Source organism: Asterias amurensis, chromosome 8, assembly GCF_032118995.1.
Source record: "Asterias amurensis chromosome 8, ASM3211899v1".
Lineage (NCBI taxonomy): Eukaryota > Metazoa > Echinodermata > Asteroidea > Forcipulatida > Asteriidae > Asterias > Asterias amurensis.
Window position 1 is genome coordinate 635,047 of NC_092655.1, and position 22,437 is coordinate 657,483.

Consider the following 22,437-nt stretch of genomic DNA (forward strand, 5'->3'; position numbering starts at 1 on the left):
CCCCCCCCCCAGCATTCGGTTTGTACGCTCATGAAAATGTTGAATATTGTGAACGGCCCCTTACTCGTTACCAAGATAGGTTTTATGCTAATAATTATTTTGAGAAATTACCAACTGTGTCCACTGCCTTTAAGACAACATAACAAACACACTTACTTCTCAAGCCTTGAAGGGTGTCCACGATCTCTGAAAAAGGGACAGTAAAACAGCATTCAATGAAACAATAACATAAACAAATGTATTTGTTAATAGTCAACAATACACTTCTGGTAATGAACAGCGTTTCATAAAAAGGTAGTTAGTCACTGAGGAAAGCAATACCGTGGGTGCTTGCTATGTGAACCAAAAACACCGGTAACCCCCCACTTTTCGTCAAGGGTTTCTGGGTCCTTTAATGCGCAATACCAATACTAAAACACAGGACCAATGGTTGATTGTCCCATCCAAAGGACAAAGCAATAATAATGGTGAAGGATCAAGGACAGGTGCCCTGACCGGGACTTGAACAAAGTAAAACAAATAGGGTATTATTAACTTTTAAATGTTTGGTGCTAGAGTTACTCCGCAGACATGTTTTTCCATTTCAATGCAGAATTTAAATTTCAAACCTTGACTACTCAAATGACCAAGAAAATAATGAGGTGTTCATATGCGAGGTTTTTTTGGTTGAGGTAAGAATTGTGCACATAACAAATAATCTTTTGCTGTTTCTGCCGACGCACTGCAAATGTTTATACTTACCACTAGATGTCGGTCTGTCCAGAGGGCGAAAGCTCCGGCATTTATCAATCAGTTCTTTAAGTCCCTCATTTGTCACTGTTGAAGGAAAGGGTAATTTTTTCTTCTGCCTAACAAATTCCTCAATTTCCTCGGAATCTTTCCCTGGAGAAATAAATCAAATGTTTAAAGTCACCTGGAAATAGAATTTGTTTTTCTTCAAACATTAGAGTATATGTTTGTGAACAATAAAATATTTTTTTTAGTAATTGTTTTTAATGATTTATTTGTTTAAAAACATAAATAAAGTTGTGTGGGGGGTGACTCCGCCATCCCTTTTGTGACGTCAATCGAGGCAAGGTAGACTTTGCCTGAATCGAACATCGAACACATGTACATCCAAGTACATTCAAGTCCTAGCTGTGAGTTTGTACGTTTCAATAAAGTTTTTTTCTTGCATTTTCCCGGCAATGTCGACCAGGTGTATTGCTGCTGGATGCAGCAAAACAACTAAAGATGGTGTCAGTTTGCAAAGTGGACGTCTTTTCCAGCGCTGTGCAGCAAACACTTTGAGCCGTTGTGTGCAGCAAACACTTCGAGCCTCTGTGTTGGACACAGAAACAATCCGGAAAATCCGGAACACATTTTGACATGAAGAGAAAAGTTCTTTTCTAAAACATGACGCCATCCCAACAATTTTTCCAGCTAGTGGGGAAGTCGAAGAAGGTACCTGAAAGATTTGCCTAATTCAGGTATTGTTTCATCTTTGAGGGCATGTTTTTAGCTTGCGCCAAGCGTCACTATCTTGTGTTGGCACTGCATGCGATTCATTGTGCCTCGATTGACGTCACGAACAGCGCCGGGTCGGGTTTTTTTTCAAATTTGTAAATAACATGGAAACTAATTTTGTTAAACCTTAGTTAATTGTTTATTCAATTGTTACATATTTTAGTGACAAAAGCTTTATTTTGACAAAATACCACTTCCAGGTGACTTTAAGAATATCACATCAAACTGATCTTCTTAGAAATTGTATGCAAATGTTTTAAGGAAGGAGTTTCTTCTAATGAAAGAGTAAGAAAGAATCAGATTCAATTGCTGATCTATATGAAGTGATGCGTCTAGGGAATAATTAACGCGATATACGATGGCCGCTTTCCTAGCTTTTGACACTACACAAAATCTCTGTGTTAGACACAGAAACAATCCGGATAATGTGCACTGACCTTTTCACAGTACATGGAGACGATCCTGATATGGCACTTTATCCGTGTCGAAACCAACCCTGCCGGGGAGGTGAGTTGATAAATCTCTATCCGTGTCAAAGATTCCAACACGGATTGAAAGTTGTAGTGTGAACACCTCCGGGTTAATTTTTGATCCGTGTTGAGTGTGTACGCTTTACTTTGCGCCACCACGCAACGGCTCGCGCAGCTACGTGTCCTACTTCGATCCATGTAAGACCTTGCAGTGTGAAACGGTTGCACAATATCCGGATTGAAAAGTACAAGTGTAACCAAAAAGCTGATTTTGCGCAGAGCCAGTGTGAAAGCGAGGCTGTTTGTATCCGTGTTGAAATGTTACCGAACCAACACGAACCCTATCCGGATAAGGTTCGACACTGATCGAAGGCTGATAGTGTCAAAAGGCCTAATGTCTTTGTTCTTCATACCACTTTATAAAAAGACTTAGAATATTACACAGTGTACATGGGCAAGTAGTCCCGTATCACAAAACCTCATAATATGGATGACCAGCCAGCAGTTGTTTTTGAGGAACAGAAAGGTTGGGATGTGTGCAGAATATTTAATAAGGCGGAGGAGACTGTATTTCATATTGTCAGTTAGTGTGTAAATGGCCCAGACTGAGTACAAAGGAAGACACGACAAGTTGGCCAAGGTGATTGTGATTGATGAGGATCAGTGTCCGAAAATGGGTTGTCCGAAAATGGGTTGTCCGAAAATGGGTTGTCCGAGTCACTGCAAAATTGTGCGACCATGTTCTGGAGAAAGTTGCAGAGACCGACGAGGTCAAGATCCTCTGGGACTTTAACATTCAGACTGATCATATAGAACATAGGTGTCCGGATGTTGAGAAGTGTCATCTCCGTCATTGACATTTGGTAGCTCCACAAGATCCAAAAGTAGAAAAACCTTGCAGGGGAACTTCGTTACATCAACATGAAATAGGGACAATGTGAGGATGTTTGTTGCAGAAGGCTTTTTTGGGTTTTTGGGAACAGTGAAGATCATGAGAAAAGCCCTTGAGGTCTAGGTTAGGGGATGTAGTCCGACTCAAGGAATTACCGGCACAAAGGAAAATATTCTCTTTATTTCGCATGCTTTTATTGTTATTATTATAAACCATTTAAAAACTTGTTCATGGGATTTAAAGATGATGTTGACAAAAAATATTCCTGAAGATTTTCTTCACAATCAAGATCATAATCATTTACCTTCATATGGTCGGAGTCCAGTGGCAATTTCCCACATTATTATTCCATAACTGTAAAGAGATTGAAATAACAGATGACATGAATGAGAACCCCCATAACCAGCAACCTGCCGTCAGCCCACAGAATGCTATAATCCCAGACAAATAATACCAAACTATATGATAATTGGTGTTTTCACTACAATACTCGGCACTGCTTATATGTATCTCGACTGATACATACTTGCAACAACACTGTGTTTTAAGTTGAACACTAGAGTTTGCTTTGTGAATCTGCTTTTCTGAGAAAAACTAATGAATGTACTTCGGTGGCACATTTGGTGGTGTTGGGGGGGGGGGGGGGTTGCTGTATGACTCATTTTCCATTAACAATATTATAACTAACATGATCCGAATCTAGGTGATATAAGAGATATAACTAACTACTCTTTTGGTAATTCATGACGCCTGTACCTGTACACCTCCATGGGCGCATCTATGTCAAGTGATTCATGCACAATGCGCTCAGGGCTAATGTAGCACTTGCGTCTGCGACTTCGCCTCCTTTGTTCTGACATCAATACTGAAACATTAGCTTTGGCCATCTTCAAACCTGAAATCTTTAAATTGTGAAAATAATAAAACATACATGGGTAAGAGCTAGGGGTATTGACAAGATAAGGGTGCCTCCATTACGCCCTGTTTGGCCGGTGACTGGATTCATTAAATAATTGGACCTTCCAGTGATTTTCTCGTGGCCCGCACATCAATTGTTTCGTGGACTTGGCAATTGGGAATTTTTTGTGTGTGAAAACACTGGCTGTAATTAATTGTGCTTTTATAATTAAACCGTTTATAACTATGCAATGAGTGTTTGAGTTACCAGTCTTGTGGATGACTTATACAGCAGGGTCGCGACCATACATGTAGTCCTTTTACAACCAATCCCACGATGAAAATGAAGTCCACTGTCCAACATTTCATTTTATTTTATTTATTCTGTTGGAGTCAGTATACTCAAACCCAACAATCTACATAATAGTTTATGTGGATTATATAAACTGCTCACAAAAAGTAAGGAAACTTTTTTCAATCAAGTATATTTTTATCATTTGTTACTTTTTTTGTATTGAGTTATATATAGCTGAGGTGTTGCTCTTTAAAATGATACCACATTTGCAATGATTACATGTTGCTGAAATTGGCTACATGAATGACAATGAGGCAAAGTCACAAATCAAATGTGCCAAAATTACCGATACAGTCAAATAGGTAATGATCAATAATCAAACTGGTCAAGCTTCAGAACCATGAATGGTTTACACAAAGATTTGCACCAATGAGAACACCACACACAATTACCCCCATCTCTTAAAAAACACCTTGTTTGGGTATTTTGGCACATTTGATTTGTGACTCTGTCTCTTTCTCACTCATCTGGCCAAGTCCAGCATCATGTCATCATTGCAAATGTGGTCTCATTTTTAAGAGGAACACTTCAGCTTTGCACTGATACATAACTTAATACAAAGAGAGTAATAAATAATACAAATATATTTGGTTGAAAAAAGTTTCCTAACTTCTTGTGAGCAGTTTACATGGATTATGTGGGCTATTAATGGTGCCCCTGTGTCATATTCGAACCAGGGTTCTGCATATATATGCAAATGTCTATGTAAATTTGTTCATACTATAAATATTCATAGCTTGTGTGTACTATTTCATTGGTTGTCTGGTGTTTAGACTTCACTCAAGTGCCAATCCCGTGCCATTGCCAGAAAACTATTGTTTTGTGGTGCTCTGCAATCCCAACCTGTTGTCGGGACCAACAACTATATACGGCCTGTTGCTTGTTTGCACGATATGCTGAGGGACCTCTCATATGAGAACGGGAGTTGAATCACTAGGTCACTATAGGTCCTAGAGGTGGAAGACTACATTTGTAGCTTACCCGTTCAGGTGGTGCCATGACCCGTTCACCATGATCTTCAAATATTCACACGGATTGCTATGTATATGGCACCAGACTATAAATACAAGCCTCAGTTTAATCTAAAACAATATCGAAGGTGCTTAGGGCGCTTGATCAAAGAGAAACACGTTTTAAGTTTCTGCATACTACGAGGCCCATGTAGCACCTTCAGGTTCTACAAGGTGCTTTGGTGCACTGACATCCACTGCCAAACAAACACCTTGGAAAACCCCTTCTAGTAGTGTAACTGGGTTATTTTACATGCCTCAAACAATACACACAGCTTTAATTGTCAAGACCAGGACTCGAACCCACGCTCTGCTGATCGAAAACGCCAGAGCTTGAGTCCAGCGCTTGACGGCTCAGCTACTGTTCGACTATGAATTTTATTTAGTTAGTGAAAAAACTCAAAAGGCTAAATGACAGATCACCTTCACTTCCCACTTGGCATTGACGAGAAACCTGTGGCTTGCCAGATCACGGTGAACCATGGCTCGATCCATGTTATGGATGCGATAAAGTCCGAGGGCGCCATCCAGAGCCATCTGAATGCGCATTTGACATGTGAGCAGACTTGGGTCGGTGGTGTCTAGAACATGACGAAGGTTGCCCCGCTCCATATACTCCATAATGATCATAGGCTCTGGAATTAAAATTTTTAAAAATACGAAAAGTACACAAAATTTCCAATTTCAGATGGTTCTTTTAAGTGAAGGGGAAGAAGATTAAATCCTTTTGCGTGTGTTTGTGTTTTTCAAAACAACTTGGCGCCAGGATTTCCAAAACTTTGCTCAAGTAGGGGGTTAATTTTTCAGTACTTAATAATGAAACCATGACTATAACCAAGTAAATACAACAAATGTTGTCATAATATGCAATATTATTGTGAATGTGAAACCTTACATGTAGCCGTGTGCAAGCAAATTATGTGATGAGACTATGTGTGACCACAAACAAAAATGTTGATGGTATTTTATGTATGTGCATCATCGTATTTTGTTTTAAAGGCAGTGGACACTATTGGTAATTGTCAAAGACTAGCCTTCACAGTTGGTGTATCTCAACATATGCATAAAATAACAAACCTGTGAAAATGTGAGCTCAATCGGTCATCAAAGTTGCGAGATAATAATGAAAGAAGAAAACACCCTTGTCACACAAAGTTGTGTGCGTTTAGATGCTTGATTTCAAGACCTCAAGTTCTAAACTTGAGGTCTCGAAATCAAATTCGTGGGAAATTACTTCTTTCTCAAAAACTATGGCACTTCAGAGGGAGCTGTTTCTCACAATGTTTTATACCACCAACCTCTCCCCATTACTCGTTACCAAGTAAGGTTTTATGCTAATAATTATTTTGAGTAATTACCAATAGTGTCCACTGCCTTTAAAGGATATATGCAAATAAATCAAAATAGTAGGCCCGGTGTCACAGGGATTAATCTGTGTAGAGAATTTTAGGATTCCCACACAATCTGCTTACATGTATCAAAAACATTTAGCTTGAGTCCATGTGCTTGATTGCTCAAGGGAATTAATTACGTAGCAATTGAAGATCTCACCTCTTGCGGTACTACACACCCCCCAAATGCGAACAACGTTCTTGGAGTCGAGGCGAATGAGATTTTTTATTTCTCGAAAGAGCTCACCTTCGTTCAAATTCGACCTGCAAATATGAAATATTGAAGAAAAGGAGAAAATTAAGACAATAAAGGTTTTTTATTTCTTCTTTGGGCAGTAGTTTATTGGTGAGCAAAGTTGGGTTACTGTAGTACTAAGACACACTGTCTTATATTTATTGTTTAAAATTCTGTGTTTTTTATCATTGTCTATTGATGCACACTGGAAGGCAATTTTCATGTTTTTAATGTGATGTGAATAATAAGTTGAATTGAATTGAATTGAAATTGAGATGAAGATAATTATTCACCATTATTAGCTCCTTTTCATCATTGTATCGTTGATTGTATTATTAAATATAATTCACTAGGTTAAAGGCAGTGGACACTATTGGTTATTACTCAAAATAATTATTAGCATAAAATCTTACTTGGTAACGAGTAATGGGGAGAGGTTGGTAGTATAAAACATGAGAAACGGCTCCCTCTGAAGTTTTTGAGAAAGAAGTAGTTTTCCGCGAATTTGATTTCAAGACCTCAGATTTAGAATTTGAGGTCTCGAAATCAAGCATCTGAAAGCACACAATTCGTGTGACCATGGTGCGACAAGGGTGTTTTTTTCTTTCATTAGTATCTCACAACTTCGACGACCGATTGAGCTCAAATTTTTACAGGTTTGTTATTGTATGCATATTTTGAGATTAAGTAGTTGAGATACACGAAGTGAGAGTCTGGTCTTTGACAATTACCAATAGTGTCCAGGGTCTTTTAAAATGTTCATTGGTGTTTACTATAGAAGTATTATATAGTTTGACCGTGTGTGTACTGAACCATCTGTGCATATTGAGGTAACATTTGGGTCTGGTTTACAAGCCGCTTTATACCTCCCTTTTTAAAACAGTTACGAAATATCTCCTTCATAATCAAAGCAGTGGTTATAGAGCATTGAACTTTTGCAAAGAATTTAAAAAAACAGCTGTTGCAAACAGCTGCTTATATACCAACTAAAAGGATCTTTGGTATAAATGCACAATAAACAGTTAATGGCCTAATGTACAAACATGGAATGGACCAACTAAAAAGGATGGGGGGGGGGGGTAGTAGGAAAGAGAATTGTTTCGAACGGCTTGTACCCAACATCTTCCCTTTACCCCCGTCCCCGTGTGTTGATTTATTGTTCATCCCTTGCCATACCCTTCTTCATAAACCTTCAGGGCGACCGTTTCCTTCATGTACGAAGCCTTGTAGACGAATCTCTCATCATCAGATAGCTCTGTTTTATTTTCCAGCTTGCGCATGTCAATTTCTTTGGGTCCACCATCTTGTCCAGGGTAAAAATTGTGTTCTGTACATTAAGAAAAGATAGACTGAGTAAAAAAACGTTAATGACTTTGGAATTAGTTTGGGTAATGAGTACATGACAATACTTTGACATTATGCGTGGGAGTTTACTTTGCTATACCTCCATGCTGCATCAAAGCACTGGATAAGGGTATTCAAAATGCAATCTGTAATAATCATCTCAATTTCCTTATTGATTGAAAAACATTTTAAACGAGTTTAAGCAAAGACCACACCCTGCTGTTTTCGTTCAAGTAGGTCTTTGAGGTTTGTGTGAGTTATAGTACTCAAGTATACGTAAATACATGTACCTGGGCCATCGCGTTACAATACAAAGTGTCCCAGTGTACCTATGGTGTCGAATATGAGTACTCAAGTATGAGTCCTAACAACACTCTGGGCACAAAAGGGGGGAGCCTGGTCAAGTTGGCATGACAGTTAAAATCTAAAAGTAATAATGTAATGTTACCAGATTTTTCAGACGTTTTCCTTATTTCATCGATGATTTGTTGTTGACCTGTAAGAAAACAATGCAAATAATATACAAATGAGAATAACGAGATGTTTTGAGGAGCTTGGTCTTAATGTGGTGCAGAGTACAACTTTGCAATGCAACTGAGTTAAGAAGTTTTAAAGTTCTTTTTGAGGCAGTATATAGAAAGCAATTACAATATAAAGTGCTACCATAGGGAAACCTTTCACTCAAACTGAAAATAAGCGCTAACATCACTATCCTCATTGTCAGCAATTATAATTTTGTAATTTTCTTTCAATATTCACCACGGCGACACAATGCAAAAGGACCACTCAAGATAAAGGTCACACAGAACATAACGAAAACATAAATAACTAGACATTCAGTTTTTGTCAACTACAAAAATCAGGGCCCAATTTCATGGTTCCGTAAGCGCCGATTCTGTGCTTAACAGTAAGCAGAGCCATGAAATTGGGACCAGGTGTTTGGCTTCTGGGAGTACAAGCATGGTGAAAAAGTAACGTAATAGTAATAACAATAGTATGTACTGCAGTTGCTTTGTTCTCATAAATGAAATTGCAACAAATGGCAACAATTGTAAAAAACAACATGATGACGTCATTGTGACGTCACTTTAAATTCAAGCAGGTATTGCCATTGACTATTATACACCAGGTTTCACCTCATCAGTCAAACGTTTGGTTTGGCAGAAACTGTCAGCCTCATAGACATGATCCCGGCGTTCAAAAGGGAAGATGAAAGTTTCAAAATTCATATCTCATGCATAAACATTTTACACATACACCACGTGTAGTGTAAGCTGAGGTGAAACCATGGTGTATTGTTAGTTAATGAATGTGCTTGAATTTGTAGTGACGTCATGATGATGTCAGCATGTTGTTTTTTTTTGAAATTTTTTGCAATTTCGACCATTTATAACATAGCTTGAGAATAAAGCAACTGCAATTATACTCTTTTTACATTTTCACCATGCTTGTACTCCCGGAAGCTTGTACTCCCGGAAGCCGAACAGCTGGGATTTTGTAGTTGACAAAAACTGAATGCCTCTTTTTTTTTATAGAAAATCTGTAAGAAAGACCTTGTAAAACATATAGAAAAACAAAAATATGTAGAGGACAAAAACTTAGTAAAAATTATACATAGAAAGAGCTGGTATGTGTGGAATTTGAAAGGACAAGAACTATTTCCCAGTTTTGTCATTATATTTAATCCCCATTAGACTTGTTGAGGTGTGGAGGACACTATATCCAGTACTGTTCAGTTTTCAGTCATAAAGACAAATTTAAACAAACACAATAGTGTTGAAAGCATAATGTGCCCATCGGAGATCTCACAATAGCTTATGGAGAAAAGTCTGCCTGACCCGAGTAGATGTGATTCACAAGAATTCTCATCCTTCCTAGTTCAGGAGTTTCACTTCCTTGGGTATAAAAGGTCGACAGGAAAAGATTTTAAGAAACGTTTGTACCAAACAGAACACGAATCTGTATTCTTGTATATACCCCCCCCCCTAAAGTTAAGCTAAGAACCTACTGACGTACCCGATTGTAGTCCTTCAAGGTTTTGTGTGATTTGAATAAGATATTTCAAATCTTCCTTACGGTCTTTTTCATCTTGTTTAATGCGATTGAACGTCGCCTCTTCGATTTGCACGAGCGAAAGAAGCTGAAAATCATTCAATTGATTATCCAACTGCTCGCTGTATTCGTCGAACCGTTTTCCATTCTTGGTTGCATTTAGAAACTTCTTAAAGAAGGAGTCATCTGTAAGTGAGGCGAGGAAATTTTTGATCTTCTCTAAAAGTACCAGCAGACCCTCCACTGCTGCTTTCTTCAGACTCTTACGGTTCATTTCTTTTTTCTCACTGGTGGCGAGTTTCTTGATGGCTGGTGTCAATTTTGCAATCCGCCCTTCAAGAGTCGCGCTGCTACTCTTAAAGGACTGCACTTTCTCCACGGTGGTGTATATCTCCTTGATCACATCAAGGACCATACTAGCTGGCTTAATAATGTCAACCATTGTGATGATAAATTCTTACTTTCTCTGAGATGGAAACTGCAAAAGGGAAGAGAATTGTAAACAACAATGGGTTAGAATCGTAGTTTGTGGCATTCATGGCTTTGCAGTCAAACATACTGCACTAAAGGTCTTAGTATTTTTTATTAGTGGAGTGTGATGGATTAGTTGGGCTTAATGGCTCTGCTTACCAAAATCAAAGAATCGGAGTTTAAAGAAGCACTTAAGAAGCACTTAATTCTGCCCTTATGTCAACAAGTTACACTTGTTATGCTTGAATGTACTCCATGCTATACAAAGGCAGTCTTTGCTTACACAGGTAGCACAGAAATTTGGCACTTGCAGAGTTTATATAAAAAGGACAATTGTAATCATAAGAGCCAAATTTGGCACTATAAGCAGATCCAGGAAGTTGGGCCCTGGTCTCCTGCCGTATGAGCAAGAAACCACTAATATTTTGTTGTTCGGAAGGGAGGTAAAGGTAGGTCCCGCTTCTTGGATTGTCCTCACAAAATACTCAGGTGAAGAGTACCTGGCTATAGCCTCCATGGCATTCTTTACAGCTGGGAGGAATCTTGGGGGAATGTACTGGCTGTGGTTAGATGCAACTTCTATGTGTCTTCTTCGTGCAGTACCCCCTTGCTCCTGGCTAGCCTCCATGGCATTTTTACAGCTCAGAGCACTGTGGGGGAATGTACTGGCTGTCGAAAGATGCAACACTGCTATATTTCTAATGTGTCTTCTTCATGCAGTACCCCCTTGCTCCTGGCTAGCCTCCATGGCATTTTTACAGCTCAGAGCACTGTGGGGGAATGTACTGGCTGTCGAAAGATGCAACACTGCTATATTTCTAATGTGTCTTCTTCGTGCAGTACCCCCTTGCTCCTGGCTAGCCTCCATGGCATTTTTACAGCTCAGAGCACTGTGGGGGAATGTACTGGCTGTCGAAAGATGCAACACTGCTATATTTCTAATGTGTCTTCTTCATGCAGTACCCCCCTTGCTCCTGGCTAGCCTCCATGGCATTTTTTACAGCTCAGAGCACTTTGGGGGAATGTACTGGCTGTCGTAAGATGCAACACTGCTATATTTCTAATGTGTCTTCTTTAGTACAGTACCCCCCTTGCTCCTGGCTAGCCTCCATGGCATTTTTTACAGCTCAGAGCACTGTGGGGGAATGTACCTGGCTGTCGTAAGATGCAACACTGCTATATTTCTAATGTGTCTTCTTTAGTGCAGTACCCCCCTTGCTCCTGGCTAGCCTCCATGGCATTCTTTACAGCTGGGAGGAATCTTGGGGGAATATACTGGCTGTCGTAAGATGCAACACTGCTATATTTATTATGTGTCTTCTTCGTGCAGTACCCCCTTGCTCCTGGCTAGCATCCATGGCATTCTTTACAGCTGGGAGGAATCTTGGGGGAATATACTGGCTGTCGTAAGATGCAACACTGCTATATTTATTATGTGTCTTCTTCGTGCAGTACCCCCCTTGCTCCTGGCTAGCATCCATGGCATTTTTGCAGCTCAGAGCACTCTTTACAGCTGGGAGGAATCTTGGGGGAATAGTAATTTTAGTAATTTTTACAAGACGTGTTAGTTATGGTGCAGGCTGTCATCTCTCAGTGTAGTCATGGTGTGGTGAATGCACTTGTCTCAGCAAAGATGTACCTTCCCCTGATCCTACCATCCCATGGACAGAGAAGGGTTAAAAAGGTCTGAATACATGCATTCTTTTAATAACCAAAAGAGAATCATCCTTTTAAAGTCAAAATACAGAGTTTGTTCTTTGCTGTGGGATAATTTGTTCCTTTTGCACCGGCCAGCCTTCATGACAGATGCAAGTGTGGCATCCATGAAACAGTTCAGTGTACCTTTATCAACTCTTGCTCCATTCTCCAGAAGACGATCAGAGCATACTGATCGAAATGTCGAGTTAATCCAACCATGGAGGCTCCATGATCCAACGGTTCTTTTCAGAACCACCCCAACTCATTTAGAGAAAGTCATTACATGGTGTTACCGCAAACTCTTCTATATCTTATTTCCACCATGCAAAGTTTCAAATCCGACTTGCTCTATGTCATTTTTGTCTTTCAGATGGCTGCCATGGGTGTCCATCATATCTAGTTCTGGCAAGCTTGTGAAGTATTCAAACCATCCATACAGTTGGGATGTCCCATTACAAGGATGGGGAAGATCAACAGATGTACTGGACAGGGATCTTGACTGATCTCCTCATCTTCTCCAGACACAGGTAAGGTAGTTTACTGAATTTAGTGATTAATTTTTATAATTGTGTTTCATCAAGGGTGTTGAGGGCTAGTCAAACTTGCTTCTTGGGTAGCCCCCACAAACTAATCAAACCTCTATGGTACCACTTATTTAACCAGGCCTTTGAAAATTTACACCAAGTTGATCAAAATAAAGCATTTTGATGTCGTCACAGCATTTTCTTTATTTGTCTAAGGCCGACCATTAAACCCCTTTGTGCTCATGAAATGGCAATTCAACTACATGTAGTTTCAGATTAAAATTTTACCCCACACTCCCCCACAACTCAGAACTTTTCTGAATGAAAGTTATAGACCCCTTACCCAACAGATCACTGTGAGACAGAAAATACAGCAGTCGGAAGATCAGACGATCAAACAATAGTCTAGTCTTGTACTGCAACGAGTGCTCCGATGTGATCTAATAGCAAGGATTTCCGGTACTGTATCGGTGGGAAAAAATTTGGTGCGTCACACTTGGGCAACACTGCATGAAATGAAAGAACGGTTAAAAAAAAAAATATATATATATACACATATGAACAACTTTGTGCAACAAATCCCATTTCCTCTTTGTGTGTGTGTGCGCGCGTGGGGATTTGACCTTGTGTACAAAGCACACACATTCTTTGTGAAACAGGTCAATGGACTGGACCATTTCACACAATGGGGGGGGGGGTGGGGATAACTTATGTACACAGTCTTAGTACACAATACAAGATGTTGGAGTCAAACAGTTCAACTAAATGAAGTTTTATTTTATAAGTACATGCCCAGCAGGCACAAGATGGTCATAGTAACGTTAAACCGACGTCAAATCCCGACGTCAGATGACGGTCGGCTCATGGTTCTATGTGAAAGTTTGTAGGACGTCTGTTACCGACCATGATACAACGTAATTTTTCCGACCACAAACCGACGTCGACAGGGGGCAAAACTAACACCCGACCGGCGTGCTTCGTCTTCGACGAAATGACTGCGTGGTGTAATCTAGTTCCCTGTTCAACCTACATTATACGCGTGTTTACAAGAGATTATATATATAGCCAGACTAAAGAAATACTTTGCATTATGGTAATCGGGTCATGTCTTAGAAGAGAGACGTTGCATGATTGGAAGCAAAAAAGCCCCTTTTTCCCCTTGTCCAATCAGAATGATTCTTATACGAGTGGAACGGAAATCTTATGTACTTTATTCAGAAGTGCGAGTTGAATCTGTGGGACAAAAGGAACGACTGTGCCGTTCAATTCAGTGAGGCAACCCACCGGAAAATGGTCAATAATCATGTTGACCTCCATTGACTTTGCCGATTTTGAGGTTTTACACCCCGTTTTTGACTGAAAAAAGCCCCTTTTCCCCGAGCATAATAAATACCCAAAAAATAACCAAGCTAAAGGTAATACTTTGAACTTTGAAATGCGTAGCGAGTTGGTGAGAAACCTAGACGTACTTTCTATTTACTCGCGAAAGTTGTCAGTGAGGGGTCTTTTTGAGTGTCATTTTCCTGTGCTGAGCACAGGGACACGGAGCTCAGTGAGCAGATGCGCGCAAGTTGTTCATATGATACCATTGAATACGGGAATCGTGTGTGGGTGATGTTAAGAAATCGGGACAATAGTACATGCACATTCTGAACGAGTATGTGGTGCTGCCTTTGAAGTCTTTTGACAATACTTTTGTTACCCTGGCTTTGCAAGCGTACTGACTCGGGGTTTGATATATCAGGGGAGTGTGGGTTTGGGTCCTAGTGTAGGCCCAATTTCATGGCCCTGTTTGCCAAAATCAATTGAAGTTTACAGAAGCAAATAATTAATGTGGTGCAACTGATGAGGTATTTAGAAAGCAATTACAGGTTTGTGTGCTACCATAGGGAAACCTTTCACTCAATCTGAAAACGATCCCTAAAACCTCACATTGTCAGCAATGATAATTTTGTATTTTTCTTTGGATAATCGCCCCGATACAAGGCAAAAAGACCTCTCAAGAAAGGTCATCACACAGAACATAACGAAAATCTATTCACATAAAGAGGGGCTCCCAGGTCAAATCCAGTTTTATGATGTTCTGTTTTTTAATAGATAGACTCCTCATGAAAATGGGGGACAACAATGTTTTTTTTGTAAACCTGTATGAAAAACTTTAAAAATATAGAAATAGCCGAGGACAAAAATAAACAAATATACATACATAGGAATTAACTTTTTGAGGTGTGGTTGACACTATACAGGAGTGCTGTTCAGTTTTAGTAATAAAGACAAATTTACACAACATTATGAAAAACTTTGGCCCCGATTTGAGCAGAAAAGAACACAGCCTTGTGTGCCACGGCTTCCTGTGTGTTGCACTGTGTCAGGCAGTGCCCACCCCCCTTGCTCTTGGTTAACCCCAACGGCAGTCATTACAGGCAGGCTGACTCTAGAGGAATGTACTGGCTTTTTGGTTCTTGTGTGGCCTCTTTGGGCAGTACCCTCTTTGCCCCCGGCTTGTCACGATGGTAGCCATTACAGCTGGGCTGACTTGGGGGGGGGGGGGATATACTGGCCCTAAGAGGCAACTTTTCTATAGTTCTATAATGTGGCCTCTTTGGGCAGTACCCTCTTTGCTTCGGGCTTGCCCCTATGGCAGTCATTTCAGCTAAACTGACTCTAGGGGAATACATATGAATTCCTTACTGCAACTTAAGCGAACCACCGCGGATCTTTCAATACAAAAAAATGTCCTGAAAAACGTACTTTTGTATGTGTTTTCAATCATAGCTCTTCAACCTGTTCCACCAAGTGAGGGCACCCTTTACTCTTTTGGCCCAACACTTTGTGCCAAGACTATCGGAGGGAGGCGAAAGGAGGGGTGGCGGGAATATAGGTTCAGTTGTCGGAACATAGGGGTGTCAGAATATGGGTGTGTCGGAGCATAGGGATGTCGGAATATAGGTGTGTAACTGTTTATGCAATATATTTTTTAATGTTAAGGGAAAATAGATTTATCTTTAACTATTTTACTGTGGGTAATGTTTTTGATCACTGATACTGGAAATTCTTAATCATGCTTGTGTTGCAGAAAGGCTTGCTATCTCCAAATACATCGACCCATCAACAAGTCAAGACTGGTCTATGGTAGAGGAGCTGCACAATCCAGTTTAAGGGCAAGTTCCCCAAAATTATACTTTGAATATTTTCCTCTGCATGTTTTTGTTCGTAATAGAAGTTAATATTAGTCATTTTCTATAGAATGGCAAATCATGCAAAGAACTTTTGTATGTTGTTTGGCAATTGTTTTCCGCCATGTCAACTATGACCTAGCCCTCTCTTCCTAGAGCCACACCTGCCTGGTCCTTGGCACACTACAACAACACCTCAACCCAGTGTTGCTAATGTGATTGACAGTATCCCCTTGCTCCCAGGCTAGCCTCAATGGCGGTCAATACAGTCGGGAGAGTCTGGGGGAATGTACTGGCTGTTGTAAGAGGCAACACAGCTATAATTCTATAGTGTGTCCTTCGGGCAGTACCCCTTGCTCCCTGTTCCCTTAGCAGTCATAACAGGTGGGCAGACTCTGAGGGAAATATACTGCCTGTGGTAAGATGCAACACTGCTATATTTCTAATGTGCCTTCTTTGTGCAGCACCCCCTTGCTCCTGGCTAGCCTCTATGGCATTCTTTAAAGCTGGGAGGACTCTTGGGGGAATGTACTGCCTGTCGTAAGATGCAACACTGCTATATATGGACTTAATACCTCTTGTGATTTTTCAATTTTAGGCCCAAATTTGATAAAACTGCTTGACTCACCCTTTGTGATTTTATTAATTTAGGTCAAAATTCAATAAAACTGCTGGACTTACCATGCTTACCCCTTGTGATTTTTTTTTTTTAAACTTAAGACCCAAACTGGCTAAACTGCTGTAACCCCTTGTAATTTTAATCATTTTAGATGCAAACTTATTTTTGTCTTTTAAAATGTTTTTCTTTGTAGTGTTTGTCCGCCATCATCATGAAGATGTCAAGAGATCACCAGTAACGAAGCTCATACTGATCTGAATAGTATGGTGGCTACAGTCTCATCTAATTTGAAGTTCACTCTTTGTATCAATAATCCTACAGTAAAAAGTATTCTTAAAATCTGTCAAAGTTGTTTATTCCACAAACTCCAGAACATAAAGGCAACTGGATTGCACTAAGTTTAAAGTTTTGTACCCTGGTCCTGTGGTTGGTTTGACCCCTAGGCTTTTAGGATTGGACTACCTGCCCCAAGATCTTGTGGTTAGTCCACTTTATTTACTCTCAGATTTATCAAGTTTGGCTCCCATTAAAATAGCATGGAAGTGTTAGATTGCCCAACCTCAAACAGAGCCATGATTGTTTTCTGTCTGCAAGGGTGGTTCAGGTTTCACAACGAGGGGAAAACTTCCCACGCTCTCAGAGAGACTCAAGTAAAGTGGCTTTGTATGAGATTTTTAAAACTTAATTTTGATGTTCAAGTTGGGACTTTGCATGATGAAATCGTTGAAAGAAATTCACTAAGAAAAAGCTGCCTTTTTAAAGACTTTAACAAAAGTTGCTCAATCCTTCAGGCTTTGTTCTTTGTTCGTTTTATGTTTGCTCAGTATTCAGTATTTATCAGTGGTTCAAAGCAAACAATGACTCAAATTATCCCTTGTGTTTTATTACTTGATAATTGAAATAAAATGCGAAATCTCCAAAAATATTGACAAAACCAAAAATGGTTTTGCAATTTGTTAACCGGCCTGGGGTCGATTTCACAAAGAGTTGGGACTAGTCCTAGCTTAGGAACGAGTCCTAGTCCTAAATAGCTAGTCCTAAGTTAGGATGAGTTACTCATCCTAACTCCTTTGTGATCCACCCCTGGATACCTCAATTGGTAAAGGGCTAGCATGGGAATCCAAAAGTTGCATGGTCAAGTCCTGCTCTCATCAATTTTTTTCGCTGTTCCAATAGCCTTGCTCATGACCATATTTAAAAGACTGGTTCAAACTAACTTCTAAGAGCCACTTAGCCACATCTACTAAGCGTGGAAAACTTAGACAATGTATTACCACCCAACATTGCAACTTACTCATGTTAACTGTGACTGTTTTCCTGCAAATTTTTGCTCAGCCGAGAAATGAAGGACTGCGGTTGATTTGGGATGGCTACTAGATATGCCCAGGGGCCAATTTCATAGAGTTGCTTAAGCAGAAAATTTTGCTTATAAGTTTCTGCTTAGCAAATGAGCAGGGTACCAGTCACAGATGATACATGTTCATAAACATTTTGGCTAGTAGGTCTAGTAACTTGACTCTGGTAAGCATAATACTACTGCGCTTAGCTTCTTTTTGTGCTTAAAGCCATTGGACCCTTTCGGTACAGAAATAAAATAAAAGTTCACAGATTTACAAATAACTTACAGGGTTTACAGAAGGTAATGGTGAAAGACTTTTCTTGAAACATTAGTCCATGAAATGCTTTACTCTTTGAGAAAACAGTGAAACAATATTAATTCTCGATATCGAGAACTACAGATTTTTTAAAACACATGTCATATCACGGCGAAACGTGCGGATACAAGGGTGGGTTTTCCCGCTATTTTCTGACCGATTGAGCCTAAATTTTCACAGGTTTGTTATTTGATAAAGAAGTTGTGATACACAAAGTGTGGGCCTTGGACAATACTGTTTACCGAAAGGGTCCAATGGCTTTAAAAAAGTAACTATGAAATTGGGCCTTGGCTGTAGAAGACCTGATTTGGTTTTTAGTAAATTTCCCATTTGTTTTTTTATAGAGCTTATGAAAGTAATGTGAAAATATGGGGAAATTGAGGTATAAGAAATCAGATCACTGTAAAAACTGAACCTATATCTTCATTTCATAGGGAAAGATATTACTGAAGAAAAAATAAGTTCTGGTGTGATTTTAGTATGATTTTAAGTCGGTAAGCGTTTGGACTGAAACTGAACAATGATGTTTAACTTTGTAATTGTTACCAACCTTGTTTAACACCTTTTTTTTACACTATATCAAAACCGTGCCATTAGTTCTTCCACTTTCTATATTCCTTCCAGAAAAGTTGTATCCAAGGTTGTAGCTGCAAGTTGTTATTACTAGTAAGATTATGTAAGCTTGTGATTTGTTGTCTTTTGTACAATTTCTAATACCTATAGTTATATTATTCTTAAAGGGAAGGTACATGTTTGGTAATTGTCAAAGACCAGTCTTCTCACTTGGTGTATCCCATCATAACCATAAAATAACAAGCCTGTGAAAATGTGGGCTCAATTGGTCATCAAAGTTGCGAGAAAATTATAAAGTAAAAACACCCATGTTGGACGAATTTGTGTGCTTTCAGGTAAGAATAAAAGACTTCTAGCTGGAAGTCTTTAGAGAGAAATTACCTTTCTCAAAAACTACATTACTTCAGAGGGAGCTGTTTCCGACAATGTTTTATACTATCAACAGCTCTCGAATGCTCATTACCAAGTCAGTTTTTAAGTTAATATTTGTTTTGAGTGAAAACCAAACGTGTACCTTCCCTTTAAACTATTTCTATTTACAAATCTACTTAATGTAGATTCATAACATTATCTACAGTTGAGTGTATTACTACCTTCCAAACTGACAGATAAGAGGAAGTGCAACAAAACATTGGTTAGCTGAATATTGTGTTTTCTTTCAATTTACAAAAACTTTTTCCAGTTTAGAAATATCATTTTAGTAACACATTTTATTGGTAGCTGAGCAAACTGACGTTGTAGTCGATAACTGACGTTCGACTTGATAATGCTGCAAGCACTAAAGAATGCCTCTATATGTTGTAATACTTATAATGTGACCAACTGTTGTTTGAAAATTTATACGAAATTAGATAGACTAACTAACTGTTATATAACCAATGGGGAAAATAGTTAAAGTCAGAGAATAGACTCTAAAGTGTAGATTTGGGAATACAATGTTCTCGCCTTCGGTTCGTACATTCTATTAACGAATCTACACTTTATCGTCCATTCTCCTTTACTATTTATTATCAATTGTATGTACATGTACTTTTGTATTGTATGAACTTGCAAATTAAAAATGTCCCGATTATCAACGTACTCTCTAGGTAAAAAGACGTTTCTATTCTTGATACGGTGGTAGTGTATTATTTTGGTATGGTTTGAAAAGAGCCACCCCTCTTTTGTATTGCTCATGAAGCAAGTTTTTGTGATTTTGATCATTTAAGAAAAATTATAAAACGTAATAAGATTTCTTCGCAAGCTATAAGTAATGTCTTGCTTTGATTATATTATAATTTAAAATCGACATAGAAGGATGAAGGTTTCTGAAGTCAGTGGAAGCTTATGAGGTTTTACTATTAAAAATGTGTTTAAGGTTTCAAAGAAATATGAAGACTTGTTTTGCATTTTTGGAAGTCCTGTAATTTTCAGTTTATGAGCTGCATATGTGTATGAAACTATGTACCAAACATGTTAAGCCTCTAGTTTGCTTGATATTCAAAATGCGGACCATGCTAGATCGTTTATTTTGGATGTTTTATGTCATTTTAGCCAAAATTAGTAAGCCTTGCTGCTCATTCCCTTGGATGTTTGGATGGTACTTTATACAAATCTCAGACTGCACAAGATCTTTACCGGCTGCAACACCCCCCCCCCCCCCCCTCCCCCGCTCCCAATTTTGCAGTGCCCACTTGCACTCAAAAGCTCCTCTTTATTCTTTAAAAACAAAGTTCAAGTACTTTTGCAGAAACCAATTTATGGGTTCCCATATTATTTCCAACCTTCTTCGCCTATCACCGTGAGAGGGCGCCCGGAAGATCTGGCAAGTCATGAATAATCATGAGTCGACGGCTAGCTTTAGATGGACAGGGTACCAGTGTAGCTGACCACGTAACATAATAGAAACATTGCAAGCATTGCGGTTTGGGCACCAGCTGGCTCCTCTCTTCCTTTCGAGATCATTCCACGACGTCGACAAGAAACCCGATTTTTCACTCCAATTTTTAAGGTAAATTTCTCCGTTAGGTCGAAAACAGTTCCGGGCAAAAAGCATTTTAAAGTTGGTACGGTGAGTCTCTCATTATCTTCGTGGATTATTTTATTTGAAAATGTGTCCTTTTGGATGAAAAATCTGTACTTTTACTGTTGGGTTTTCCAGTGGCGCTGGTTTTGTAAAACCACGAGGTCCGGAAGGGGCGCGTTGCTTGGGCATGTTGGCCGACTCTGGCCGAGCCGGCCGTGAGTTGTACACATTTCCGACAGGCCGCTTTTTCCCCCCTCTGGTTTTTTTTTTAGGGGGGGGGGGGAGGGAGGGGTGGAGGTCCTTACAACCTCAAATGGTCGGGAAATTGCTTCACCTTCCTCTCTTAGCGGGTATTGCGCAATTTACCTCTTTTTTTATGTCTGTTAATGAGATATTCTTTCATTCAGTAAACAAGACAAAAGAGTAAAAAAGTAGTGGTAGGATATAGCCCCATAAATCGGTCCAATCCACTCCGTATCCTTGGCCCCAGCACCACTGATATCAAAATCATTCGGTTCTTTGAAAAAAACGATCTGCATCATGAAACTTACCCATCTAATGCTTCAGAAGTTGTATATAGCACAACACTTGGAATTGTTCAAATAGGTATCACAGATTTTGAGTAAAAATTAAGTGAATTTTGCGTGGGAACTTTCTCAACTAATGCTCTTTTACCGCTAATGACGATATGCCGATTGTCCCCCGACCGTGCACAGATTTTTTTTGCAGGACAAACTTGTAGAACCATCTGCACACGTTCGTCCTGGGAAGAAAAGATACCCAATCCGCGCTTCATGTACAAATATATGGAGACGCATCTGGGAACTACTCTTCGTAGTTCCCAGACGCGTGTCCATATGTTTGTACACAAAGCACGGGTTGGGGAACCATTCTTTGTAGTTGAGTTTTCAATTAATTTTCTTACAAACAAATTGATGAACATTTTCAAAGTCCAAAACACTGGAGAATTAAATGAACACGCCCCTGGAATAAATGGAATATTAAGCATTAAAAATAGCCATGACTTGCATGTTCCAAACCACATTGATTTAAACTAAACTTCTTCCTCAAACAAAAAAATAGCATCATGCATTTGATTTCAGTAAAGTTTAAAAAGTAGAAGCCTGCAATAAAATTAAGAAATTAACTTTCGGTTTCCATAATAGTGTAGCTCTTGAAGTCCAGTTCTCAGAATTGTTCCTTCAACACTCCAAGGAAATTGCCTTAAAATATATAGCAGCCTGAAAATCTGCTCTGATTTTAGCAAAGGCGCACAATCACATAGATTTGCAGAGACCAACACCCAGTGCAATTTTTCTGCCACTTTTTCAACAAGGATCACATCCTCTCTCTATCTAAGACACTGCTAGAATGACCTCCCTCTATCCATGCTCTATCCAACACACAGCTAGCATAGACTCACTCTCCCTGACCGCACCCAGTTACTCAACATACCTCACAATTCCACCCATTCAAAACTTCATACTTGACTGGAACATTATGCCCTGAGGAATTTCATGAGGGTGACTTACCACTGCAGACCCAAATAAGGCAAAGCATTTAA

At 39.4% G+C, this 22,437-nt stretch overlaps 2 protein-coding genes across 7 annotated transcripts in view; one reads left to right on the forward strand and one right to left on the reverse strand.

Moving 5' to 3' along the window:
* Window positions 1-13,419, reverse strand: part of LOC139941176 (mixed lineage kinase domain-like protein) — a 29,258-nt gene extending 15,839 nt beyond the window's left edge. Inside the window, exons 1-10 of one of the 3 annotated variants that reach the window (XM_071937640.1) lie at window positions 13,189-13,419; window positions 10,117-10,630; window positions 8,549-8,596; window positions 7,933-8,083; window positions 6,682-6,785; window positions 5,554-5,765; window positions 3,625-3,770; window positions 3,173-3,222; window positions 742-882; window positions 157-186 (exon numbers count right to left, since the gene is read on the reverse strand). In XM_071937640.1, coding sequence (XP_071793741.1) covers window positions 157-186; window positions 742-882; window positions 3,173-3,222; window positions 3,625-3,770; window positions 5,554-5,765; window positions 6,682-6,785; window positions 7,933-8,083; window positions 8,549-8,596; window positions 10,117-10,594 — 1,360 coding nt within the window. In that variant the 5' untranslated portion in view covers window positions 10,595-10,630; window positions 13,189-13,419. Of the gene's footprint in view, window positions 1-156; window positions 187-741; window positions 883-3,172; window positions 3,223-3,624; window positions 3,771-5,553; window positions 5,766-6,681; window positions 6,786-7,932; window positions 8,084-8,548; window positions 8,597-10,116; window positions 10,631-11,123; window positions 11,319-13,188 lie in introns of those variants that run through there. The other 2 variants (XM_071937638.1, XM_071937639.1) reach the window with 2 other exon arrangements.
* LOC139941184 (uncharacterized) overlaps window positions 1-18,673 on the forward strand; it is a 60,059-nt gene extending 41,386 nt beyond the window's left edge. For 2 of the 4 annotated variants that reach the window (XR_011786552.1, XR_011786554.1), the window contains 3 exons: window positions 12,692-12,848; window positions 15,922-16,006; window positions 16,834-18,673. Coding sequence is in view for 1 of the 4 variants with exons in the window: in XM_071937646.1 (XP_071793747.1) it covers window positions 15,922-16,004 (83 nt within the window). In the remaining 3 variants the exon portion in view is untranslated. Of the gene's footprint in view, window positions 1-12,691; window positions 12,849-15,620; window positions 15,639-15,921; window positions 16,007-16,833 lie in introns of those variants that run through there. The other 2 variants (XR_011786553.1, XM_071937646.1) reach the window with 2 other exon arrangements.
* The last annotated feature ends 3,764 nt before the right edge of the window (window positions 18,674-22,437 follow it).